This window comes from Plectropomus leopardus, chromosome 8 (assembly GCF_008729295.1).
Source record: "Plectropomus leopardus isolate mb chromosome 8, YSFRI_Pleo_2.0, whole genome shotgun sequence".
Taxonomy (NCBI): domain Eukaryota; kingdom Metazoa; phylum Chordata; class Actinopteri; order Perciformes; family Serranidae; genus Plectropomus; species Plectropomus leopardus.
In genome coordinates this window covers 16,987,540-17,015,476 of record NC_056470.1, presented here as the reverse complement: position 1 = coordinate 17,015,476, position 27,937 = coordinate 16,987,540, and the positions used below count along the sequence as shown (strand labels likewise).

At 38.6% G+C, this 27,937-nt stretch overlaps 3 protein-coding genes across 3 annotated transcripts in view; 2 read left to right on the top strand and 1 right to left on the bottom strand.

Moving 5' to 3' along the window:
• Positions 1-462: 462 nt before the first annotated feature.
• On the top strand, positions 463-4,821 carry ptges3a (prostaglandin E synthase 3a (cytosolic)). Its single transcript, XM_042491712.1, has 8 exons — positions 463-621; positions 1,531-1,644; positions 1,842-1,911; positions 1,999-2,097; positions 2,409-2,498; positions 2,586-2,642; positions 2,779-2,806; positions 3,836-4,821. Coding segments are annotated over exons 1-8 (480 nt in total). The 5' UTR covers positions 463-619; the 3' UTR covers positions 3,856-4,821.
• Positions 4,822-13,336: 8,515 nt separating this feature from the next.
• Positions 13,337-15,309, top strand: mipa (major intrinsic protein of lens fiber a). Its single transcript, XM_042491822.1, has 4 exons — positions 13,337-13,696; positions 13,961-14,125; positions 14,947-15,027; positions 15,124-15,309. The coding sequence occupies exons 1-4, from the start codon at positions 13,337-13,339 to the stop codon at positions 15,307-15,309; spliced, it is 792 nt and encodes a 263-aa protein (XP_042347756.1).
• Positions 15,310-18,537: 3,228 nt separating this feature from the next.
• stat6 (signal transducer and activator of transcription 6, interleukin-4 induced) overlaps positions 18,538-27,937 on the bottom strand; it is a 50,559-nt gene continuing 41,159 nt past the window's right edge. The window contains exons 19-20 of the mRNA XM_042491571.1: positions 20,051-20,167; positions 18,538-19,935 (exon numbers count right to left, since the gene is read on the bottom strand). Coding sequence (XP_042347505.1) covers positions 19,863-19,935; positions 20,051-20,167 — 190 coding nt within the window. The 3' untranslated portion in view covers positions 18,538-19,862. The remainder of the gene's footprint in view (positions 19,936-20,050; positions 20,168-27,937) is intronic.

Here is a 27,937-nt window from a genome sequence, read left to right as displayed (position 1 = left end):
CCTCATGCAAGCTAGTAGTCCTGCTAACGCACACAAGAACCATTTTCTGCACTGAGGGGCCTACTTTAATAATTTGATATAGCATTTTGCCAAGAATACTATGGTACAAACACGTTATAAAACATAATCAATGCAAGGCTTTTGTTTTCAGTTTTTCTAAGTGTGATATTTTCACTATTTTAGCCTAAGGGATCTAAACATTTGTTCCCACACAACAAAGCTGGAAGGACTCGAACACCTGCAACTTAGAATCATAATTCAGTATACAGTAATGGCAGCATTAATATAACTATCAGTTAGTCACCCTCTGCCATTGCCTATTTTGGAGCCGAACAGGTGGTGGAGCTCTCGGGCTGCTCTGGAACACTGACTCGTTCTAGAACTGTCTCCGATGGCTTCGCCCAGTAAGTACTTGTGCACACGCCCGTAGCACGCGGGTGAAACGGTACGTCACGGGAAGGAAAACACGCGATGTTTGAAAAAACACCAACGCATCTGTCCTGAACGCTGGAGTTAACTGTTTAGGTTTCAGCATCAGTTTTGCCGGGCACCACAGCTAGATAGCACTATTATCTATATCGTGGTCCGACGAGGGAGTTTAATTGCTAAAAGAGTGGAGATGTAAGTCTTGAGTTCACTATGTACCCGTTAACGGTCGTAGCTAACCAGCTACATGTCTTCATAGTCTGGAGGATCAACGAGCTAACATTAGCTAACGGAGCTAACGTTAAGCACACGAGTTAGCCTCAGTGGAGCAGTCATGCACGGCTGTCAAGACTGAAATCCACCGACAGCTAACTTTCCCACAGCCTAGTGTAATTTATCACCATCATGACCCAGAAGATGATAAACTATAGTTTATCTAATTTCTTTGCATTAGCTCTGCTATCGTTGGCTAGCGTGCTAATGTCATGCAACAGAAGGGTAAGGTTGGCACCGAAAAGCGTGGTGTCATGATTAGCTCAGTAGATTTCACTGGAGCTAACGTAAGCTAACGCCAACTTACAGACGCTTGTCAGCAACACAAATTACCCTTATCCACAAATATTGTTCTTCTTACTGTTCACATCCAAAGATCCATGTAGTTCAGTTAAGCGTTAGCATAACCCCACTCCCTCCCACTATTATAATGTGTTTATTGTTCTGATGCATGTGCACTATCTATCATGTAATGTTAGCAGGTGCACCTTTTTGATTCAATGGCTTATTGTTAATTTGTTCTCGGGGGAGAAACAGTTTTTGCTTTTTGGTAAAGAGATGAAGAACATTTGAAGCTCTCAGGCTGGATGCTGGAATGAATGAGTGACGTTTTTGTCAACATGTTTCCAACGTGACCTCGTATACTGCATGTACACGTGGGCCACCAGAGAAGGATGATGAGCCCCTGGTCATGAAAATTACATGTCCAGCTAATGTTAAAGAGCTGAACTGTCTTTGTTCTTAAATAATTATCATGTCAGACTGGAATGATGCATAGATAATGCTAGAATGTATTGTCACGTTTTCCCTTTTTCTACTCTTTGTCATTAGGCAGCCTGCAACAGCTAAGTGGTATGACAGACGGGACACTGTTTTTGTAGAGTTCTTTGTGGAGGACAGTAAAGATGTGAAAGTAAATTTTGACAAGTTCAAAGTTGACTTCTGGTAAGTTGCATTTATATTACTTTATATGGTTATATTCTTGAGTGTTTTTTAAATCCCCAAGAATCTTTTTTTTTTTTTTAAAGTATGAGCCTTAAGATGCTTTTTGAAATCAGGGCCTTGATCTATGTTAAGTGATGACAACACAAATTGTTGGCAGTAAAGGAAATATAATTGTCCCTTTTCTGTTCACCTTACAGCTGTGTCAGTGGATCAGATAATATCAAACAACAGAACACAGTGGAACTTTTCGAAGAGATTGACCCCAAAGTATGTTTGTCACCTGCAGACATAGTTGCATTTTTACCATGTTCTTTATTCCTTCAAAGCCTTCATCAAACTCTTTGTTCCACACAGGAATCCAAACACAGACGAACTGGCAGATCTGTGTTGTGTTGTTTACGAAAAGCAGAGGCTGGCAAATCATGGCCACGACTTACCAAAGACAAGACAAAGGTACCTTTCAATTTGAAAAAAAAACTTTTCAATCCTCAGATATTAATCATATTGAAGTCCAGGTACAGACTTGTTGCAAACAAGGTGCTGTCAGTTTAAACTAATTTAGTTAAGATACATATAAATCAAGTTTGATTTGACTGCCTAGTCCTGTTAAGTATGATTAAAAGTATTAACACTCTTAATTCTGATGATTATACACCACCTAGCTAAACGGCTATGTAAATATCATCATTACAAACACAGCTCTAATAAACTGATTACAAGTAAAATATTGCTTTAGTAAAACATTTAAGTCTATCTTCTCTTAGTGCAACTGGCTGGGTGTGGACTTCAGTAATTGGAAAGACTGGGAGAATGACTCGGATGAGGACTTGTCTAGTTTTGACAAATTCTCAGAGGTAAGTATAATAAACATACATTGTAACTAGAGTGTGTCCAGATGTACTGCTAACATCTTGATTGTTGCCTCCTGTGCATTTATCTAGATGATGAACAGCATGGGAGGGGATGATCTACCTGATTTAGATGTCACAGGAGAAGAGGTATGTTTATTTTTAAGAACATACTTTTATATGCTTCATATTCTTTATTACAATGACTGGTGTTTTGATTGTAGGGATTTTATCAGGTAAAGCAGAGTATGAAGAAATGTCTTATTGTTGTTACTTTGTTTTGCAGCATGAACATGGAGACAGCGACGATGAAAGTAAGTAGTATTCTAAACTAGCTGTCAGGTAATTTTTAATCAGTAGTAACTAAATCTTAGGGCTCTCACCAACTGTCAACGGTTTGGAGCTCTCACTCTAAACAGAGGAGTGAAGAGGCTGAGCAAATCCACGCATTGTACGCAGCACAACAATGAAATGAGATTTTACCCATTTTAAAAAATAAAAAAATAAAATCTATGAGGCGGCTGATGTTGTGGCAGGCCGCCACAAATAAAAAAATGTTTGGGAAACACTGAGATTTATAACTTTGTATGGTAAACTCCGCTCCGTATATCAGTAGCCAGATCTTTCATCTACGAGCTCATATCCACCAGATGATGTGAAACAGGTTTTTGCTGGCTTTAAGGCTGCTGCTGAAAATATGGATTTTGCTCCCACATTTTCATATGCCCACCACCATAAACACAGTGATTATAGAAGCAGATGGGGGAGACAGCCACAACCCTCTCTCTGAAACTCAGATCAGAAGGTAAACGTAGTTAGTGCTGATCAAATATAAACAAGATTCTGTTACCATTTGGCCATTTCTCACCTCAAATGAGTTCAGAAACATATTAGGGCATAGTGCATAGTAGCTGTAATTCGGCCTTCCATTATATTGTCTATGTCAAAACAGAAAAGTAAGCAAGATGTCATCCACCTGCAGAAGTGTTTTTTGGTCCGGTTCCACTCAAAGCATTGTGGTAGATGGAGGTTTTCTACCTCTTGAGCAAAAGTGAATGCCACTGCCCTACCTCCAGCAGGAGTTTTTTCTGTAAGCGTTAAATAAGAGATGGTTAACTTTTGCCATAAAATCACAGTGGGTTTGTTTAAGTATTAGTTTGGATATGGCTGCACTAGATCCAAAAAACCTGTAGGACCCTTAGTTGAGGTGTCTTCACTTTAATTTAGTTTCTAATAAACTACCTGTAAATGCTTTTTGTGCTGTAGTTTTTATGTAATTACTATTAATAGGTGAACTATTGAATTAAAGTGTAATTGCATTTTTAATTTTGTCTGTCTTCTAGAATTGCCTGACCTTGAGTAGATCAACATGGATGCCACCTCAGTAGTAAACAAAGTGAGTTATAAAGTTGGTTGAAGAGAGAGACGAGACATGAGTTGGCAGCCATGTTGGGAAGAGATCTCATCTCTACGCAGTTTCCAAAGTGAAACCCCTCAAGGGAGGGAAAGTGAGTGACTGTTAGATACAGACATGCACAGAGATCCATAGCGACATACAGTGCTGTGCTTTGCTGTTCTGTTCTGCATGGACAATTCTGTTCAAATGAAAATGTTATTGTTCATTGACTTAAACGACTGTAATGGGATGTTCTGATGTCTTACACCTTCTCTCTCTCTGTTTTTTTGCAATGTCAGGTTATGTATTGAACATTGTGATTTCTAATGACAGAAAAAAACACACTCAAAATGCCTATTTTCCAAAAAAGTAGATTTTTTTAATGACAGATTTTCCCCTTTTAATGTTTGTATTGTAAAATGCACTTATTTTGTTTGTTAATTTAAAAAGCAGGAGTTCCGCTTGAAATAAGTTTTCTGATGTATGCCAACATCTGCAAATATTTAACAATAACTTCATTTTTTTAAACATACTTCAGCATTTAAAATAAACAGATATGCTTGTGCAACTTGCAGCTTGTGTTGAGATTATGGAAGTGGAGTGGTACAATCTTTGCATATAATCATACCTTTGCTAAGGTGAGTTTGTTTCTCTATGTGTACTAAACATTGCACATTGTAGCAGGTACAAAGATTAATTTTCTTCCATGTGCGTACTGAGGCGAGGGCAGAAAGCCTGTATAGTCTACCAAGAGTTTCCCAAATAGTTTAACCAATACAGGTTCTAACTGTTTGTTAATCAGATACACTAGAACTTTGCTTTGGCAGCTTGTGTATTTGATTCAACAGATGTTGGAACACTTTTGCGTTTGTTTTATGCTGTGGGAGTTTAAGTATACATTTCTAATAAACTGTTTCAGACTGTTGAATACAAGGTTGTAGTACTGAAGCATCACTTTTTCAATTTACAAAGCAAACAATGCTTAAAAGGTAGGTGCACGTCTTCCAAGTCTGTCTTAAAAACAAAACATGCATGCTCTTTTTTGCATTGAAAGAATTATTGCTTACTGTAACTGCATACTGGCCACGAAAAGATCCCTCCTTAACACCGCTCCAATTTAAGTGATGGGTGATGTCACGGCATCTGAGGGTGGTGATGCCGCTGGGTTTTAGACTGTGGTGTTTTAAACGCCCTCCAACCAAAACAAAGAAGCTTTCAGAAGTGAATCAAACTGGTTCTAAAATTCCAATTAAATTTAATACTTAAGGAAAAGAAAGACTTAAGTAACATAAAACTAGCATTAAGTGTACTATGAAGAAATCAAAATTGCATGAAACCACAGTGTCACCTGACAGTGACTTTGCCAGACTGACTTACTAGCTGCCATACTCAGGTAACTATACGACCTCTCAAAGCAAAATCACACCCAGGTAATCAATCAATCGAACCAATACTTCATTTTAATATCTAACAATAATGATAAACACAAATATGACAACTCACAGGTTACATGATAATACTAAAGAAAAGGATGGCTATAACATTCCAGCCCCTAATTATTGCTAAGTGACTAATTACAAAACAAAAGGAAAATATATAGCCATGACACAATGATTCATTGAGACTGTTAGAAATACTGCATCACATAATACATTTTTTTCAATTTAGTGTCTCTATCAGTCCATTTTCCCAGAAAGGCAAAACAAGGTCTTGATTTTTCATCCATTGGACTCAAAAACAAATTAAAAAGCTGGTGTATGCATGACACAAATTGTGCCCTAGGGGTATGCGCATTATGACAAAATGTAATGCATATAACTGTAGTGACTGCAAGAATCTTTAAGTGTAGGCCTATTTTTCGGTATACATGTAGAGCCAGAGACTCCAAACTCCAACAGCTGGCATTCTTTAAGCTACACCTTCTCCAATAGAAGGCACAGTTTGGTGATGGGTCGTTCCAGCTCAGTCATCTGTGTCCTGAGCTGAACTTGACAAGCAAAAACCTTTGAGTCAGTGATGGTTTCTGTGACCTGTCCCAATGGCCACGAATTCCTGGGTGCTGAATTTTCCATGACAAGCACAAGGTCTCCAATTGCATAGCTTTTTCTTGCTCTGTTCCACTTTTGACATGTTTGCATCAGTGGGAGATATTCTTTCATCCACCTTTTCCAGAACAGGTCGGTGATGTACTGAACCTGCCTCCAACGTCTGCTAATGTACTGGTCCTCTTTTCTAAACAAGCCAGGTGGTAGAAGTGGCTTTGCTTTGAGCTGCAAGAGATGGTTTGGGGCAAGGGCATCCAGGTCATTAGGATCATCACTAGATGGCGTAATAGGACTGTCGTTCAAAACAGGCTCTACTTTACACAAGGCAGTATGTAAGGCCTCGTCTTCCAGCCCTTGCTGCTTTACCACTGTGCAAAGCACTTTTTTAACCTGTCGCACCAGCCACTCCCCAACTCCTCCATGATGAGCTCCATGTGGGGGGTTGAAGGTCCACTTGATAACATCCTGCATGAGAGAACTGTGCAACTTGTTTAGATTAAAGTCTCTGTGAGGCTCAGCTCCCGGTTATAACTGACCAAGTTTGTTCCATTATCAGACCTTATTTCTCTGACTTGACCTCTGCGACAGACAAATCTTCTTATGGCATTTATGCATGAATCTGCGTTAAACGTATGTGCCACTTCTAGGTGGACTGCATGTGATGTTAAGCATGTGAATATGACATCATACCTCTTCACAGTGTTTCTACCTCTTCTTACCTCCATTGGGCTGAAATAGTCTATTCCATGTCTTTAAATGGTGGGAGAACTGCCATGATTCTGTCAGCGGAAAGATCTGACATCTTTTGCTCACCAGGTTTTTGTCGTTGCCTTCGGCAGTTCATACACTCTCTGACGGTTATTCTGGAACAGCGGAATGGGCATGTGGTATCCAGTAGCAGCGCCGAAGAGTTGACGGCATGTGATTTCTGTCCCCATGACCAACTTTATGATGGATGTGACACAGAATAAGCATAGCGATATGGCTGTTTTTTGGCAGAATAATTGGGTGTTTTGTCTGTTTGGGAAGAGCAGACCTGCTTAACCTACAACCAATTCTCAGAACTCCATCCACCATCACAGGGTCAAGTTTGAATAGATGGCCAGTTACCTTCAGAGTGCCTTTCTGTAAGGCTGCTATTTCATTCGAATAGGACTTCCTCTGCACATAACGGGCAATGGCTTTTTCCGCCCTACCCAAATCACCCACTGTCAGTCTTGGCGTGCTCGTCTTTGCTTGTCGTTTTAGTTTGGGTTCCTGCTTAGCATGTCCTTGAGCTGTTTTCAGCCTTTGTTCTCTAAGCTGAAGTGGTAGTTCCTTAATCTTAAGGATCCAGGCTACAGCTCTTACGAGATCTGTCCACTTGGAAAAGTAGTTTAGAAGCTTACTTGTGGGACATTTCCAATCTTCTAGCACTACTGCACAAGCAGAGATTTCACCCTTGACCTCTGGGTCCTCATCAGGAATTCCATTCAATTTTGTTGTTCCTGGCCATTGTGACTGAGGTTTGGAGACGAAACATGGGCTGTTGATCCATGACTTAGACTGGAGGAAAACATGAGCTTGCGCACCACGTGATGCTGCATCTGCTGGTTTTAGCTTGGCACTGATGTGCCGCCATTGTGCCACTTTTGACAGTTTTCAAATGATGGAAACTCTATTTGCGACATACGTTTTCAACCTTTTGGTGTTGTTGGCGATGTACAGAAGAACTTTCATGCTGTCTGACCAGAAAACAGACTCTTCCATGCTAATTTCTAAATACCCCCTTGGCACACAGGTCTTTGAGGTTTTGATATAGAGATGTTGCTTGCTCTGCAGTATTGACAGATTTTAAACAGTCATCAACGCAGTAGGCACAGCTTGGGGAAGATACTGTCGTTCTGTGCTCCACCAGATGTGTGTGACATCCCCATCAGGCCACCAGAGGAAGCGCAAAAAGTTGACATCTTCTTTTGCCACCCTCACCTGGTGGAACATTCCCTCAATGTTGGTCATGATATCTATGGTCCCTGCCGGAAACGAAGTAACACACCTAACAGTGTATTTATCAGGAGTGGCTTTTCTAAAACGGTGGTGACAGTAGTGGCTAAACTTCTCCCCCTGTTTTGAATTTTTGCGGAGAGAGGCTTTCTGTTAATTCACTAACATTTTAGTTGTGTCGTTTTGCCTCCTCAAAGCATCTGCAAGTACATTTTCTGGGACACGTGTTTCTGTATTAGCATGGCTGTTAGTTGGGGCAACGATTGACTCAGTTTTAAATAGATGCTTAGTTGCTTAGTTAATTGCTTAGTTTTTCCTGGTGCCTTTAAAGATAGTGGAGTTATCTTTGGTGCTGGTGGTTTCTGCATTCAAGCAGAGGAAAGTTTAGATGAAGCAGAGTGCTTTTGACTTTTGCGGCTGCATGTCTTCAAACTCACTGAGCCAGCTCCGTCTTGCCTCAGTACTTTTGCTTTCGTCTCGGCTACTGCCAGGTCCGTTGTTAATGCAAGCTTTTCTTGCTTGGCCTTTAACTTTGCTTCCTCTTATATCCAAAGCATGCTTCTGTTCCAATGTTTGAACCTTTGTGCCCAGAGCAGCACGCTCAGCCTCTAAGCAGGCGGCTGCTATTGATCCTGAGTTCCTGCTGGTGCTTGAAGCTACCTGAGGCGCACTAGGGCCAGTCTCACTGGCATTTTCATGATCCATCATTTTCACCATCCTTATCATCCTCTTTATCATCAGCATCATCATCATTTTTGTTATCATCTTCATCACCATCATCATTTTCTTGCATCCATAACTTAACAGTGTTAAGGAATTCCTTGAATTCAATTTACTTGGCTCATACTAGTAAGCATGATCAGTTTCTCTCATCAAATATCAACAGGGATTGCACAGTCACTTGCAGCTCCATAAAGTTAGATAATGTTTATTAAATGAGTCCACAATTTTTTTTACGTTTTCTTTGTCTTAATTTGTTTTATTCATTTGAAGCACTTCATTCTTTTTTCTTGACAGTGCGCTGAGTTTTCCTTTGCGCCTTTTAATTGCTTGCAACAATGTCCTTTCTGCCTCGATTGCTTGATCAGAATAGGTTTTTGTTTCTTTACTTTTGTACAAGTGTTATCGAGGCAAAACACTGAGTGGACATTATTTCCCAGGAAGGATTCAACGAACAATAGAATGTGTGCGAGCGCGGCTGCTCACATTTTACTCACGGTACTTGCAACCTTGTCCAGTCATCTAACAAAAGTCCTTCAAACTTGTCCAATCCAGCGTCCAGTCAGTCCAAAAACAAAGCGATTTTGACCTAATGTCACAGCATCCGAAGGGTGACAATAGCACCGGGTTTTAAGACTGTGGTGTTTTAACACACTCCAAACAAAACACTGGTTTCTTCAGTTTAATTTATTTTTAAACAAAGGAGCTCCCAAACGTGAATCAAAGCAGTTACAAAATCCCAATTAAGTTTAATACTTAACGAAAGAATGACTTAAGTAACATAAAACAAGCATTAAGTGAACTTCAAAGTGTGGTCAAAATCGCATGAAACCATAGTGTCACCCAACATTGACATTGCTAGACTGACCTTCTAGCTGCCATACTCAGGTGACTATACAACCTCTCAAAACAAAACCATACCCAGGTAATCAATCAGTTGAACCAATGATTCATTCTAATAACTAATTATAATGATAAACACAAATATGACAACTCACAGGCCACATGATAATATTAAAGAAATGTATGGCTATAACAGGTGACAAAACTATCAAGGCAGTTGCTATTAGCACCCAGGTGTTCATAACCAGCAATGCTATTTGCACCGTGGGAGGTGGTGATACACCAGAGGTCCTATATCCATGTTTAACAGGTCAGAGCCTAATCCAATTCATGGTAGGACATCTGACCTATCAAGGCATGGACACAGGACCTCTTTGCTTGTCCAGTGGTGTCTGGCACTAGAGTGTTGGCGAGCTGCAAGCTTGAATACTGGCATGTCCATTCCTGAGCCTTTTTTTTCAACTTTTGGAGACTTTAGGAACCTCAAGTAACCCTGCGTTTTCAGAGCGCAATGCTCTTGAGGGTTGATAGGGAACTATGAGCTGTGATAGATAAGACGGAGCCTGATCATTCAGAGCTTTGTAGGTAAGGAGAATGATTTTAAATTCAATTCTGGATTTTACAGGGAGCCAGTGTAAGGAAGCTAAAACAGGAGAAAAATTATTCCTTTTCTTCGTTCCCATTAGTACACATGCAGCAGTGTTCTGGACCAGTTGCAGAGACTTGAGAGACTTGTTGGCGCAAACGGATAGTAGAGAGTTGCTGTAATCCAGCCTAGAAGTAACAAACACGTGAACTAATTTTTTAGTGTCTGTTTGAGACAGGATATGCCTAATTTTTGCAATGTTTAGCAAGTGAAAGAAACGAGTCCTTGAAATTTGTTTTATACGGGAGGCAAAAGATAAATCTTGATCGAACAAAACTCTGAGGGTCCTTACAATTGTGCTAGAGGCCAAGGCAATGCCTTATATAGAAATTTAGACAAAGAGTTTCTGAGGTGTTTGGGGACAAGTACAATAACTTCAGTTTTCAGTTTGTGAGTGCGTTTAAGCTGAGTAGCAGGTCTCATCCTATACGGTCACCTTGGCCACTAGTCTGTGTGTATTTGAATGATGTGGCGTTAAAGTGCTTTGAGTGGTCAGAAGAAGCCCATTAAATCACTTAAACGGACTTCGCTATTTATACTTTGTCAGACAACGTCACATGAATTTCTGGCAGTAGATTTTACTTTTTTTTTCTTGTGAATTCACCACCTTACTAGAGAATATCCAAGTTTGGCTAGTAGCCCTAGCCATGACCTTTTCACCATAATCCTATCTGCCTCCGACCTTGACGCATTGATGTGATGTGTATTAGCCAATTACTGCATGTGGCAGGATCCATAATATCCCATGACGAGGATAAATGAAAATAGCCAAATAGCTGCAGTGTTCTAATCCAGGTGCAAATACTTGAAGACACTACAAATAATCAGTCATTGTGGGCAACAATGTAGCTTAAAATTCATCTGAAGATAAAATGAGACATCCCATACACTGTGGGTCATATATGGAACTATGAGAGCACAATACAGTATATTCATGGGCATAAGAACTATAGATTGTTGTCAGTGAGATGACAAATGCTTGATTTGTTGTTTCTTATGAAAGCCTGGTGTATGAAGCAATCGTGTAAAGGAAATGGAGCATAAATATCCCCTGCTGAGGATTTTTAAAGAAATGTTTTTTTATCAGCACCTGAGCACCTAACATGGTATTAACACTGTATGTTTCAGTCCTGCACCTCGTGTCCCGTAATACATGGTTTCACCACAGTGTGGTGAATGTAGACCAGAGTTTCTGCTCCAGTGTGAGGTGTTTAGCAGCTGCATATTATTATGTATGTGTCAGCAGTCTGGACCTAGGGAACAGGAAAACACAATGCAAGCACCTTTTCAACACCATCCCCTATGAAACTAAACTGTGGGCTTAAATCCACAAAAGCTGGCTTACCACTGACTGAGGGAGTCATGAGAAGGACATAATACTCGTCACAATAGAGGCACACTAACTGGCAAACTAATAAACTATCAGAAGCAGGGAATGATCAACACCATATTTTTGATATATGAAGAAAAGTGAACACTGTTCATTAAATGATTATAGCAGATTTTTTGTGTTTTTCATGTTGTTTAGATTGAAAAGAACATCCAAACATCTGCTTTCACACTGATATGAAAAATCACACTTAATCACAACTTCTATACTGACCTATGTCTTTAAAGACATAAAAATGTCTGCTGATTATATTTGTATGTTCTTCTGATGCCAGCATAGCACAGCTCTCTGGAGTGTGAGTGCAGAGGCGAATACATACAGCAGCTCTAGCCCATGGACAAGGGCAGATTGAACAGTGATGGCAAGACAAACAGATCATAGAAACCAGCAGAAACTGTTACTGCCAGCATTTTGTCTGTATGCATGAAAGGAGAAAAGCAGTGAGCTCAGCATAATCCTTTCAGAGCGCTGCGGCCGTCCTGCTTGCTGCCCTGGTCAGCATGATGCTCCAGTGCAGAAGCTCAATGCCAGGCCTGCTCTCCCCTCTTCCTCTCCAACCGTGGATTTTCCACCGCTTTATCCAACCTGAGCCTCCAAACCCGCCCAGCACACACACATACACACACAAAGTAAAACTGTGCCTAATCAGTTCTGCTGCCACAAATTTGTACCAATCCAGAGCGCAAGTGGAGAAGTTACTCGCACTTTGATTAGCTTGAATGTGAACTGCACATTACAGAGGATACAATGAAAAGAAAATCACGGGAAATGAGTGAAAGGTGGATACTGTCATGACATTAGTTTTGTGTTTGTAAAAACTATTATGAGAAATCAAGTAAAATTCCCACTGCGCTCCACTTCAAGCAACTCACAGGTTCTGCCCACCACATTCCCACTGCTTTTCCATTTTCAGGTTTGAAAGTTACTGCAGTTCTTAAGGGGGCTTATCAACCAGTGATGTCATGAATGAGATTTTCCACCATTTTGTGTGAACTCTTCAACCAGTTTATTGGCGATACATAGGTATAAGATATACCACTTCTTTAAGTAAAACAAGACCGGAAAACCCCCTGCTGAACTGTAAGCTGCTCCAAAACATTTTACATTTTGTTTACTCCTCCCCACATTAGTTCCACCTTAACTCATAATTTCAAAAGTGCCACGTAAACTGCTATATGCTGAGACATGTCCTACACACATAAGTTAAATTAATTATCAAGCACCACTGTGATTATTTTTGGGGCTTTTAAACTTGCAATCCATTAGTTCAGATTCAGAGCAGTTTCTACAACAAGCAGACAAAGGCAGGTCATGGCAGGAGAAGGGTTAAATGATTTTGTTTTGATTTGTTGTATTGTGTGCTGGCCCCTCCCCTGGGTCTGGTGGGGCTGCTGTGGCCCCTGGGGTGTTATAAAAAGGCCTCTGAGCTCCCCTTGCTCTGGTAAAGAGGCTGAATGTCTGCAGGACATGCTTAACGTTTGTCTATCCATGTTCTTCTACTAACAACCAGCGGGGTTGGCACATAGATGCACAGAGACTGGCGTATTGCTCCACTCAGGAGCTCTCTATGACAGAAATCAGAATACAGAGCAGCAGATTGTTCACAGTTGCATGAGAGTTACATGTTGAGCAGTTTACGTGTTGTTGCATTTAGCTTTAGAGAGGCAGGTTCTGTTTGAGGGCAAATTTTTTTGTCATTTGCTCTGTGTTTTTTGGTCTGAAACACAGTCATTGTTGTGGAGAGGCAGAATCTCCTTTTAGTTGATTAGTTTTTCTGTTTTTTATCCCTCCATCGCTCCGAGGTTTTGACCTTTTGCCACCATGTGGGAGTTCAGGTCCATGTCTTTCTGGCGGGCTGTGTTCGCCGAGTTCTACGGCACCATGTTCTTTGTATTCTTTGGGCTCGGGGCAGCCCTCCGCTGGACCACTGGGCCCCATAATGTCCTCCATGTTGCCTTTTGCTTTGGGCTGGCGGCTGCCACCCTCATCCAGTCCATCGGCCACATCAGCGGAGGACACATCAACCCAGCTGTTACCTTCGCCTACCTGATCGGCTCCCAGATGTCCCTGTTCCGTGCATTCTTCTACATCATGGCCCAGTGTCTGGGAGCACTGGCTGGTGCTGCTGTGCTCTATGGGGTCACACCCAGCAACATGAGAGGAAACCTTGCTCTTAACACGGTAAGATTACCTGCCAGTCACTGGAGCACTACATCCATTAGTACAAATGTTACACCACATTTTTCACATATACTGACTGTAGAGTATACATCACAAATTAAGTATTGTATACATACAAAAACATAATCGTCAATTCTGATTTGAAAACCTGACAAGTCTGACATAGGGTCATTTAAAGGAAAAAAAAATCAAAATGTCTATGTAACAAACTTTATGTACTCTCATCATTACTATGATCTTTCTCCCATCCCTACTGTCTTTCAGCTGCAGCCAGGCATCAGCCTGGGCATGGCCACCACCATGGAGGTCTTCCTCACCCTGCAGCTTGTTGTCTGCATCTTTGCTGTGACTGATGAGCGGCGCAACGGACGCCTGGGCTCCGCTGCCCTGGCCATCGGCTTCTCTGTGCTCATGGGGCATCTTCTTGGGGTAAGATAAATTTGCAATGTCCCACTGGGTTCATCAAGAATATAATCATAATTAAAAGCCCCAGAGCTAAACATATTACCTACATATGTACATTTCTTTTATGAGAATAGGCCTAATTTTAATAATGGTGATGATAATAATAATCATAATAATAATAATAACTTCATACATCAAATAATTACACTGATATCCCCCAATCCACAATCAAAACACTGTCAATATAGACTCTTGCATTTTAATATTTATTTTGTACCTCTATTTTTTATTTGTACTTCTACTTTTTATTCGATTTGTACTTTTTGTACAGTATACTGATCTTTTATCTAGTATATGTTGTTCTATTTGACCTTTACCATTTACCCTGTACTGCTGCAAAACTTGAATTTCCCCTCCTCAATAAAGGATTATCTTATCTTATCTAAACATCAAAAATTTGTGATATTGGGAAAAAAAGATAAAAACATTGAAATTAAAACTTTATTTTAAAAAATCCCCAGATCTAATAATGTGTCATCTAATTCATACTAGTGAATTAATAAATGTACTGACCACTGTTCCATGTTACACTATATTTAACTATTTTTCTAACTTTTCAATACATTTTTTAATGGTAGCATTTGTGAAGGGTTCTGTCCTTAATACTAATAACAATTCCCAATAGTTTTCTCATCACAATTCATAAACAATCTGGAAGGTAAACCAAAAACATTTTAAGAGTAACTAAGGAGCCAGAGAGCATTTTTATGTCCTCAGATGTTAGAAATGTCCCTGCACACATGCAGTTACTTAACCCTGAACTGCTTTCTCTGTCTTTAACTCAGATGTACTACACTGGAGCAGGAATGAACCCAGCAAGATCCTTCGCCCCTGCTGTCCTGGTCAGGAATTTTGTCAACCACTGGGTAAGACAATCATATCTGTAACTCTTTTTACACTACGCATGGTGATGTGACATCTTCAAACTCACTAATGCATTCTGCTTTTTGTCTTTTCTGCAGGTGTACTGGGTGGGACCCATGATTGGCGGTGCCATGGGTGCTCTGCTGTACGACTTCATGCTGTTCCCCCGTGTGCGCGGTCTCTCCGAGAGGCTTGCCACTCTGAAGGGCACCCGGCCCCCAGAGGCAGAGGGCCAGCAGGAGACCAGGGGAGAGCCCATCGAGCTCAAGACTCAGGCCCTATAAGCCTGGAGAGGAAGATTGGCTTTCTGACCCCCCCCCCCTGTCCCCCCCTCCCTGGCGGCCGGGTGCCCTTCAGAGTGGCAAGCCTCTCGGAGAGACCGCGCACACGGGGGAGTTCCCGGTCCATCCTCAGCCCACTCAGCATTTCTGAGCACATACCTCCTCCCTGCCTCCACACACGCTTAACACAGATCCCCAAACGCTTTTGTTATCCTCGTTCTGCATCCAGAACAGTGAAGGGACACCCACAGCCCCAAACATCTTGCGTGATTTCACCTCTACCCACCCTTCCTCCTCCTCCTACACCCACCCTTCCTCCATCCCCTCTTCCTCCTCCTCCTCCTACTCCTCCCCCTTGGACTGCAGGACAAAGATGGAGGGTTAGAAGAAGACTTGCCACTGAAGGAAGCACCCTGTGCCCTGTGGTGTGGGGGGTCAGTCACTCCTGGCTGACCAGGTGGCTATAACTGCTCAGGACAGGGGCCTCTCTCGCTATCTTTCTTTCACTTTCTCTCTCTTTTCTGTTTTTCTCCCTCTTTTGTAGTCTGCTAGGAGTGAAGCTACAGTAGAGCAGTGGACTTCTGCATGCTTTTCCATTTTGATCCAGAGTGATCTCGCGTTTCGTTTCGTTTAATGAACTTTGGGTAAATTACATGTACGTATTGTACTTTACCAGTATTTATTTGGCTCACGCTCTTTTTTTTTCAGTAGTATGTGTGTGAGAGAGAGACAGAGTGGGTGTGCATGCATGTCTCTGTGCATGTGTATGCGTGTGCGTGTGTGTGTGCGTGTGTGTGTGCTTGTTTTTATTTTTATTTTTCACTTTTCATTGCCACAATTTGTCTGTATCCTGATTTTTTAAAATCAAACAAGCATATTTTAGGGAAAGATGCAACCTTTCCCTCACCCTTACTGACCCTGCAAAAGTTTAACAGATTCCATGTTTAGAGTGATCCCCTTTTTATATCAGATGAAAATAACTTCTGCTTTTGAGTATTCAAGCCAATTTCATTCAGTTTAGATATTGTGTCTCAGCTAGAGAAACACACACATTCATATTTATATTAAAATAAACACAAAACACAAAACTATCTGGTCTTTTCTGAGCTCAGTCTTCAACAACATTACAACTACACTTGAAATGGTATAATTGCCACCAAATCTGTTGCTTTATAAGCAGGAAATCTGCACCACATTTAGACAACTTCTACAATATTTGTGTTGGTTACACTTTAAATGACTTTTCTGACATGAGCTTTGCTTATAGAGCAGTGCTTATCACAGATTCATGTACAGGTGTGTGATAGTTGGTTTGCTTTTACTTTTGCGTGTCTGCCATGGAAAAACAAAGAAAGCAAAGCTGACGAGCTGTCATGAGGAACAAGTTTGTTTTTTTTTTTAGTTGAATTGTGTTGTTTGACACGACTGAAGGGTCTTTGTTACATCAACTCGAGGTTAGAAATGAAAGAGTGCATGAGGTGTGGTGGCTTGTTGCTGGTGTTGGCAAACACCTGGTGCCTTCTCTTTTCTACGCTAAGCTGGGTGGCTCTTTGGGAGTGAGATAGTTTGATTGGACAAGCCCCTCTCCGATATTTGGGAGAAGAGAGAAGGTTACTGCGAGGCGACTGAAATCTTTAGTGTGTTTGTACAGGGTGATAAATGTACACCTTTATTTTCATACAATCTACACAAGAGAGAATGGACTCTGAAGTTGGAGCCTAGCGTCCCCTCTCTCTTCCATCCCTCCTTCATTCACCCTACCTCCTCCCTTTGTTTATGAGGCAGCCATCTTGTTCTGCTCTAATGAGGGGACATCTAAAGCTGCTGGGATGGGGGGAAGGGGACGGGGCAAGTTAGCATTTTGACAAATTTCACCCAAGCAGTTATCGAACCAGACATGTAAGCTGATTCTCTTTCTGCTTCCTCTACATAACCTTTTTTTTCAGTGTGATTTCCCTGGCAGTGGTTGAGTAGAATTTACATTTTAGTGACATGTTGAAAATTAGAATTTGTGTTCTAATGGAAAAGCTTTGTGATGTACAGTGTAAAGTTTTCTTTTTTAAAAAAAAAAACATTTCATGATTGTTGAAACTGGATGGATAGGAAATATAATATGCTAGTTATGCAATGTCTCCTCTTTGGCTGATGGATTATGGAAGTGACACCAATATGCTTTCATTCGATGGACAGCCTTTTTGGTATCAGGCATACCTTCCCGATCGCAATGCCACTGATTTATTATTTTTATATGTCAAAAAAATCCGAAAATTCTTATGTTTCCAATCATTTCTTTGTCTGTTTTCTTTTAGACTAGAAGATATGGGATTTAAATAGGTGTTTCCACGAAAGACGGACTACATTTGCCAAAATCTTAGATTTATGCTACAATGATCATGTATGACAGGGGTATCAAACACATTTTAGTTCATGGGCCACATACAGTCCACTTTGATCTCAAGTGAGCTGAACCAGTAAAACCACTGCATTATAACCTGTCAATAACGACACCTAACCCACCAAACTTTGCCCAATATTTTATTGTAAATTGGTACATTCTAAAAACATTTATCCATTTACAAAACAGATGATGAATAGCCTGAGGTGTCTCAAGAAAAACAGGTGCAATTTTAACAATGCGCCTCAGTCTACTACTCACTGTCATTACATGTGCATTTTTCTATGCACTTCGACACCACACCAAAATAAAGTGTAAGTTATCCACTGCCTTCCAAACCATTTACAAAGCAAACTTTTTTGTACAATATTAGATATGACCACAAGAAGCCTTCATTGTTGTTTCAGAGAACTGTAACCTGGTCAGGGTGAAAAAGTCTCTGAAATAGCATTTTACATTAAGTAGGCTACTCACTGTTAAACTCTCAGCTTTCACAAATGCATCAATATTCGGCATTCAAAGTCATCCAGTGAGCTGGACTGGACCCTTTGGCAAGCCAGTTCTGGCACACAGGCCATATGTTTGACACCCCTGATTTATGACATATTTATGCCACTTCTGAGAGTCAAACCCAGTAAGCACTGATATAAACATTTGCAAAACAAATTTCTGTGATACCTCAGGGGCAGTGAAAGATGGAAATCAGTCTCCAATTGCCCATGGGACATATTCCTCTTTGTGCAGTGTTAAAACATTTTCCACAAACATCTGTCACATCACTCAAACTTGGCTTAAGGAACATAAATAATTTCTTGTAAATAAATGCACAAAAATAATTCTCAGAAAAACAGATTTTATTTGACACCTCAGTTGAAAGATTATATGGATTGTTGTAGCCTTGGTGTAATTTATCCTTAAGTCAATCCACGAGATATGAAAGGTTATCATCTGGTAAAAAATACATGCAACATCCAATACACTATTATATTATTACACGAACAGTATTGACAGTGATGGAAGGGGAGTATAAAGCTTCTTATAAAACCCAAAGTCCGTTAATGAGAAAGATTTTTAATAAACATTCAGCTACAGATAAAAGTTACTAATATCAGAGCAAAATTAGATTTAGCACTCCCACATTCCCTGTCAAAATAAACAACTTTAATTACTTTACTCCTAACATGTTTTTATCTGTAAAACCAAAAATACTCTTAAATGGCACATTAACATGTTAAGTGAGACTCCAAAAACTGCATTAATGTAGTAACATAAAAAAAACATCTCATTGGTTCTGAATCTACATAGAAATAAAGAGGAAATGGAAAATACTGTTGATCATCTACTTTCACTACATGTATGTGTTATATCAATCCAAAGACATAGCAACTAGATGCATACTTAAGGCCATATATACCTTAGGCCAAAAATGACAGCTTTAAAAATATAAACATGTAACACAAAATAAGCAGATGGCAGACAAAAGCATTTCCCACCACAACCATCATCATCAAAACTTCCATTGCATTGTAAGTGTCCATCAGTGTGATATAGCTTCAGCACGTTTTACAGTTAGTGATGGAAAAGCTTATTGTTTATCTCATGTTTCTAATCTTCACTAGCACAAGACATATTAGGCTCATAAACATTTGCTAGGTTATGATGTCTTTTTCATGTATATTGTGCATAAATTTAAGATTAGGTGTGTAATATACTATGACTGAAGCTTATCCATCATAAGGACGAGTTTTATGCAAAATATGATTCAAATATGCTTGCCTTATCATGGTTAGAAAAACATGCAACAAGCACAGACAAAATAATTACCTCAAAAAGAATCTCCATTAGCTAACATCAACAAACTTACGACCAGGTGAGAGAGTGTACAGATTTTAATAAAGAGGTGCACAAAGAGGATGGCCGACAGAACACGATGTTGGGTTCTGTTTGTTTGTTCTCAGTTTGACATTGTCACAAAAATGATTTCCTGCTTTCATGTAGCACCAGCTCAACATGTTAAGTCCAGGGGAAATCAGATTTGTTGTTATCCAAAAGTAGATTCATCTGTAGATGGATGACGAAAGTGAAAGAAGAAAGTCTGCACAAATAATGGCCAAAGACACACTTTAGCTCTCGTCTCTGTCCGACGTCTGTCTCCTGGAGTCTAGACACTGTTCTTCTCCAGATTCTGGAGAAAAGTGTCTAAATCCAGATCCATATGCGGGCTAGCTGCGGGCCTAGAAGACAGACAGACACATTATGACCTCTAAACACTGTACAAAACTATTTAGGGGAAAAATTATACAAGATGGAGATAAATTGCATGCACAGACATGTAAAAAAAAAACCTACATGTGTTCAGGGAAGCCAACAGACGGGCTTGGACTGAACTCCACAGAGTTAGGTGCTGTTTCCATTATGTCTTGACTGATGGACTCCTGAGGGCTGAAAGGCTGCCCAAACTGATGCCTAAAAGAAACAAAAGGACTGTTATCATTAGCAACCTTAATATTCGACATGCTATATTATGACTTTTGGGACCTTTTTTTCGAACATGGTATACTATCAAGTGTCTCTACAAGCTATAATATTTTGTTTTCAGACATTTTTTCGGTGTGTCAAAATTTAATGTTTCTTGACATACTATACTATGGTGTTTTCAACCATTTTCCATCATGCTACATTATGACGTTTTTTTTGGCCCATTTTTGACATGCCCTATTATGATGCCTTTACAAGCTATAATATGCGGTTTTCAGTCATTTTTTCAACATGTCAAAATTTGCCGTGTTTCGACTGTCATTTTCAGCAATTTTTTTCAACATGCTGTTTAATGACGTTTTTGGCCTTCTTTTTTTCAACATGCTATACTATGACGGATCTCTACAAGCTATATTATGCAGTTTTCAGTCATTTTTTCAACATGTCAGAATTTGAGATTTTTTGACATACTATACTATGTCGTTTTCAGCCATTTTTTTCGCCATGCTATATTGTGACGTTTGATGCCTTTTTTTTTACGTACAATACTATGAGGTGTCCCTACAAGCTTGTAGGGACACCTCATAGTCTTATGAGGTGTCTTAGTCTACATAGTCTTACTCTTTTATAGTGTTTAATAGTGTAGTTAATGTGCCTTGTATTGTCAGTTGTGTTGTTCTTGATGTCTTGATGTTTTGTTGTTGAATAAATAAAATGAAAAGATAAAAACATGCTATATTATGTTATTTGGAGCCTTTTTTTGAACATGGTACACTACGTAGTGTCTCTACAAGCTATAATATTTTGTTTTCAGCCTTTTTTGTCAAACTTTACCATTTTTTGACTACACTAATCATTTTCAAAACGACATATTATAGCTTGTAGAGACACGTCAAAGTATATAATGTCGAAAAAAAGTGCCAATGATATGGTTTACTGTGGTTCTCCTATTTATTGATTCCTTAACACTTGTAAATGATCAATTCAAAAATGTATTTATTGAATATTTTTGAAGACTTTTACACTTTGCAATGAGCTGGATATATCTACTGTTTTATCGTGTTATGTTTTATAATGTGGGATATCTGCCTTGTATTGTCAGTAGTGTTGTCCTTGATGTCTTGGTGTTTTGTTGTGGGTCTTCACAGTTTTGTGTGGGATTACAGAAGGAAATTAGCGACTCACTAAATCTGGTGCAACCATCATCTCATTTTTCTATGTAAAAATGATTGATGTCATTGCTGCCCTCGATTATTAAATAAAATTCAAAAAATGAAAACATGCTTTATCATGTCGTTCTGGGCTTTTTTTTTCTCGACATTGTATACTATGACGTGTCTCTACAAGCTATAATACAGTGTTATTAGCTATTTATTTGACATGTCAAAAGCTGATGTTTTTGTCATACTTTACGATGGCTTGACATACCAAAGTGTGTTTTTTATGGCCTTTTTTTCGACATGCTATGCAATGATGTTTCTCCACGTTTTCTCCTTGCTCTGGAATGTGGTGGCACGCTATTTGATGCTGTTTTGAGGTATTTTCAGCCGTTTTTGGGACATGTCATATTTTGACATTTTTGCCATACTATAGCCTTGCCTTTTGGGTCATTTTTTCAACATGCTATTTCATAATGTTTTTGAGTATTTTTGCAATTTTCTTTGCACTGGCATGTCTCAGCACGCTATTCTATGCTGTTTTGAGGTATTTTCAGACATTTTTGGGACATGTCATATTTTGACATTTTTGCCATACTATAGCCTTGCCTTTTGGGTCATTTTTTCAACATGCTATTTCATGATGTTTTTGAGTATTTTTGCAACTTTCTTTGCACTGGCATGTCTCAGCATGCTATTCTATGCTGTTTTGAGGTATTTTCAGACATTTTTGGGACATGTCATATTTTGACATTTTTGCCATACTATAGCCTTGCCTTTTGGGTCATTTTTTCAACATGCTATTTCATGATGTTTTTGAGTATTCTTGCAACTTTTAATGCTATGGCATGTCTCAGCATGCTATTTTACACTGTTTTGAGGTGTTTTCAGACATTTTTGGGACATGTCATATTTTGACATTTTTGCCATACTATAGCCTTGCCTTTTGGGTCATTTTTTCAACATGCTATTTTATGATGTTTTTGAGTATTTTGCAACTTTCTTTGCACTGGCATGTCTCAGCACGCTATTTTATGCTGTTTTGAGGTGTTTTTCAGACATCTTTGGGACATGTCATATTTTGACATTTTTGCCATACTATAGCCTTGCCTTTTCGGGTCATTTTTTCAACATGCTATTTCATGATGTTTTTGACTATTTTTGCAATTTTCTTTGCTATGGCATGTCTCAGCATGCTATTTTACACTGTTTTGAGGTGTTTTTCAGACATTTTTGGGACATGTCATATTTTGACATTTTTGCCATACTATAGCCTTGCCTTTTGGTCATTTTTTTCATGCTATTTTATGATGTTTTTGAGTATTTTTGCAACTTTCTTTGCACTGGCATGTCTCAGCACGCTATTTTATGCTGTTTTGAGGTGTTTTCAGACATTTTTGGGACATGTCATATTTTGACATTTTTGCCATACTATAGCCTTGCCTTTTGGGTCATTTTTTCAACATGCTATTTCATGATGTTTTTGAGTATTTTTGCAACTTTTAATGCTATGGCATGTCTCAGCACGCTATTTTACGCTGTTTTGAGGTGTTTTCAGACTGTTTTTGGGGACATGTCATATTTTGACATTTTTGCCATACTATAGCCTTGCCTTTTGGGTCATTTTTTCAACATGCTATTTTATGATGTTTTTGAGTATTTTTGCAACTTTCTTTGCACTGGCATGTCTCAGCACGCTATTTTACGCTGTTTTGAGGTGTTTTCAGACATTTTTGGGACATGTCATATTTTGACATTTTTGCCATACTATAGCCTTGCCTTTTGGGTCATTTTTTCAACATGCTATTTTATGATGTTTTTGAGTATTTTTGCAACTTTTTTCTTTGCTATGGCATGTCTCAGCACGCTATTTTATGCTGTTTTGAGGTGTTTTCAGCTGTTTTTGGGACATGTCATATTTTGACATTTTTGCCATACTATAGCCTTGCCTTTTGGGTCATTTTTTCAACATGCTATTTCATGATGTTTTTGAGTATTTTTGCAACTTTTCTTTGCTATGGCATGTCTCAGCACGCTATTTTATGCTGTTTTGAGGTGTTTTCAGACATTTTTGGGACATGTCATATTTTGACATTTTTGCCATACTATAGCCTTGCCTTTTGGGTCATTTTTTCAACATGCTATTTTATGATGTTTTTGAGTATTTTTGCAACTTTTAATGCTATGGCATGTCTCAGCACGCTATTTTATGCTGTTTTGAGGTGTTTTCAGACATTTTTGGGACATGTCATATTTTGACATTTTTGCCATACTATAGCCTTGCCTTTTGGGTCATTTTTTCAACATGCTATTTTATGATGTTTTTGAGTATTTTTGCAACTTTCTTTGCTATGGCATGTCTCAGCACGCTATTTTATGCTGTTTTGAGGTGTTTTCAGACATTTTTGGGACATGTCATATTTTGACATTTTTGCCATACTATAGCCTTGCCTTTTGGGTCATTTTTTCAACATGCTATTTTATGATGTTTTTGAGTATTTTTGCAACTTTCTTTGCTATGGCATGTCTCAGCACGCTATTTTATGCTGTTTTGAGGTGTTTTCAGCTGTTTTTGGGACATGTCATATTTTGACATTTTTGCCATACTATAGCCTTGCCTTTTCGGTCATTTTTTCAACATGCTATTTTATGATGTTTTTGAGTATTTTTGCAACTTTCTTTGCTATGGCATGTCTCAGCACGCTATTTTATGCTGTTTTGAGGTGTTTTTTCAGACATTTTTGGGACATGTCATATTTTGACATTTTTGCCATACTATAGCCTTGCCTTTTCGGTCATTTTTTCAACATGCTATTTTATGATGTTTTTGAGTATTTTTGCAACTTTCTTTGCTATGGCATGTCTCAGCACGCTATTTTATGCTGTTTTGAGGTGTTTTCAGACATTTTTGGGACATGTCATATTTTGACATTTTTGCCATACTATAGCCTTGCCTTTTGGTCATTTTTTCAACATGCTATTTTATGATGTTTTTGAGTATTTTTGCAACTTTCTTTGCACTGGCATGTCTCAGCACGCTATTTTATGCTGTTTTGAGGTGTTTTCAGCTGTTTTTGGGACATGTCATATTTTGACATTTTTGCCATACTATAGCCTTGCCTTTTGGGTCATTTTTTCAACATGCTATTTTATGATGTTTTTGAGTATTTTTGCAACTTTTTTGCTATGGCATGTCTCAGCACGCTATTTTATGCTGTTTTGAGGTGTTTTCAGACATTTTTTGGGACATGTCATATTTTGACATTTTTGCCATACTATAGCCTTGCCTTTTGGGTCATTTTTTCAACATGCTATTTTATGATGTTTTTGAGTATTTTTTGCAACTTTCTTTGCTATGGCATGTCTCAGCACGCTATTTTATGCTGTTTTGAGGTGTTTTCAGACATTTTTTGGGACATGTCATATTTTGACATTTTTGCCATACTATAGCCTTGCCTTTTGGGTCATTTTTTCAACATGCTATTTTATGATGTTTTTGAGTATTTTTTGCAACTTTCTTTGCTATGGCATGTCTCAGCACGCTATTTTATGCTGTTTTGAGGTGTTTTCAGCTGTTTTTGGGACATGTCATATTTTGACATTTTTGCCATACTATAGCCTTGCCTTTTCGGGTCATTTTTTCAACATGCTATTTTATGATGTTTTTGAGTATTTTTGCAACTTTCTTTGCTATGGCATGTCTCAGCACGCTATTTTATGCTGTTTTGAGGTGTTTTCAGACTGTTTTTGGGACATGTCATATATTTTGACATTTTTGCCATACTATAGCCTTGCCTTTTCGGTCATTTTTTCAACATGCTATTTTATGATGTTTTTTGAGTATTTTTGCAACTTTCTTTGCTATGGCATGTCTCAGCACGCTATTTTATGCTGTTTTGAGGTGTTTTCAGACATTTTTGGGACATGTCATATTTTGACATTTTTGCCATACTATAGCCTTGCCTTTTGGGTCATTTTTTCAACATGCTATTTTATGATGTTTTTGAGTATTTTTGCAACTTTTCTTTGCTATGGCATGTCTCAGCACGCTATTTTATGCTGTTTTGAGGTGTTTTCAGACATTTTTGGGACATGTCATATTTTGACATTTTTGCCATACTATAGCCTTGCCTTTTGGGTCATTTTTTCAACATGCTATTTTATGATGTTTTTGAGTATTTTTGCAACTTTCTTGCTATGGCATGTCTCAGCACGCTATTTTATGCTGTTTTGAGGTGTTTTCAGACTTTTTGGGACATGTCATATTTTGACATTTTTGCCATACTATAGCCTTGCCTTTTCGGTCATTTTTTCAACATGCTATTTTATGATGTTTTTGAGTATTTTTGCAACTTTCTAATGCTATGGCATGTCTCAGCACGCTATTTTACGCTGTTTTGAGGTTTTTTTTCAGCTGTTTTTGGGACATGTCATATTTTGACATTTTTGCCATACTATAGCCTTGCTTTTGGGTCATTTTTTCAACATGCTATTTTATGATGTTTTTGAGTATTTTTGCAACTTTTTCAATGCTATGGCATGTCTCAGCACGCTATTTTATGCTGTTTTGAGGTGTTTTCAGACATTTTTGGGACATGTCATATTTTGACATTTTTGCCATACTATAGCCTTGCCTTTTCGGTCATTTTTTCAACATGCTATTTTATGATGTTTTTGAGTATTTTTGCAACTTTCTTTGCTATGGCATGTCTCAGCACGCTATTTTATGCTGTTTTGAGGTGTTTTCAGACATTTTTGGGACATGTCATATTTTGACATTTTTGCCATACTATAGCCTTGCCTTTTGGGTCATTTTTTCAACATGCTATTTCATGATGTTTTTGAGTATTTTTGCAACTTTCTTTGCTATGGCATGTCTCAGCACGCTATTTTATGCTGTTTTGAGGTGTTTTTCAGACATTTTTGGGGACATGTCATATTTTGACATTTTTGCCATACTATAGCCTTGCCTTTTGGGTCATTTTTTCAACATGCTATTTTATGATGTTTTTGAGTATTTTTGCAACTTTTGCTATGGCATGTCTCAGCACGCTATTTTATGCTGTTTTGAGGTGTTTTCAGACATTTTTGGGACATGTCATATTTTGACATTTTTGCCATACTATAGCCTTGCCTTTTCGGTCATTTTTTTCAACATGCTATTTTATGATGTTTTTGAGTATTTTTGCAACTTTCTTTGCTACTGGCATGTCTCAGCACGCTATTTTATGCTGTTTTGAGGTGTTTTCAGACATTTTTGGGACATGTCATATTTTGACATTTTTGCCATACTATAGCCTTGCCTTTTCGGTCATTTTTTCAACATGCTATTTTATGATGTTTTTGAGTATTTTTGCAACTTTCTGCTATGGCATGTCTCAGCACGCTATTTTATGCTGTTTTGAGGTGTTTTCAGACATTTTTTGGACATGTCATATTTTGACATTTTTGCCATACTATAGCCTTGCCTTTTGGGTCATTTTTTCAACATGCTATTTTGATGTTTTTTTGAGTATTTTTGCAACTTTCTTGCTATGGCATGTCTCAGCACGCTATTTTATGCTGTTTTGAGGTGTTTTCAGACGTTTTTGGGACATGTCATATTTTGACATTTTTGCCATACTATAGCCTTGCCTTTTGGGTCATTTTTTCAACATGCTATTTTATGATGTTTTTGAGTATTTTTGCAACTTTCTTTGCTATGGCATGTCTCAGCACGCTATTTTATATGCTGTTTTGAGGTGTTTTCAGACATTTTTTGGGACATGTCATATTTTGACATTTTTGCCATACTATAGCCTTGCCTTTTCGGTCATTTTTTCAACATGCTATTTATGATGTTTTTGAGTATTTTTGCAACTTTCTTTGCTATGGCATGTCTCAGCACGCTATTTTATGCTGTTTTGAGGTGTTTTCAGACATTTTTTGGGACATGTCATATTTTGACATTTTTGCCATACTATAGCCTTGCCTTTTGGGTCATTTTTTCAACATGCTATTTTATGATGTTTTTGAGTATTTTTGCAACTTTTCTTTGCTATGGCATGTCTCAGCACGCTATTTTATGCTGTTTTGAGGTGTTTTCAGACTGTTTTTGGGACATGTCATATTTTGACATTTTTGCCATACTATAGCCTTGCCTTTTGGGTCATTTTTTCAACATGCTATTTTATGATGTTTTTGAGTATTTTTGCAACTTTCTTTGCTATGGCATGTCTCAGCACGCTATTTTATGCTGTTTTGAGGTGTTTTCAGACATTTTTGGGACATGTCATATTTTGACATTTTTGCCATACTATAGCCTTGCCTTTTGGGTCATTTTTTCAACATGCTATTTTATGATGTTTTTGAGTATTTTTGCAACTTTCTTTGCTATGGCATGTCTCAGCACGCTATTTTATGCTGTTTTGAGGTGTTTTCAGACATTTTTTGGGACATGTCATATTTTGACATTTTTGCCATACTATAGCCTTGCCTTTTGGGTCATTTTTTCAACATGCTATTTTATGATGTTTTTGAGTATTTTTGCAACTTTCTTTGCATGCTATGGCATGTCTCAGCACGCTATTTTATGCTGTTTTGAGGTGTTTTCAGACATTTT

Bases quoted from the DNA above. Each gene is read 5' to 3' on its own strand.
- mipa (XM_042491822.1), top strand. From the start codon at position 13,337: ATGTGGGAGTTCAGGTCCATGTCTTTCTGGCGGGCTGTGTTCGCCGAG. The intron at 13,697-13,960 runs GTAAGATTACCT...ACTGTCTTTCAG, and splicing joins GAAACCTTGCTCTTAACACG to CTGCAGCCAGGCATCAGCCT. The intron at 14,126-14,946 runs GTAAGATAAATT...TCTTTAACTCAG, and splicing joins TCATGGGGCATCTTCTTGGG to ATGTACTACACTGGAGCAGG.
- ptges3a (XM_042491712.1), top strand. The intron at 2,499-2,585 runs GTAAGTATAATA...GCATTTATCTAG, and splicing joins GTTTTGACAAATTCTCAGAG to ATGATGAACAGCATGGGAGG. The intron at 2,643-2,778 runs GTATGTTTATTT...TTTGTTTTGCAG, and splicing joins TAGATGTCACAGGAGAAGAG to CATGAACATGGAGACAGCGA.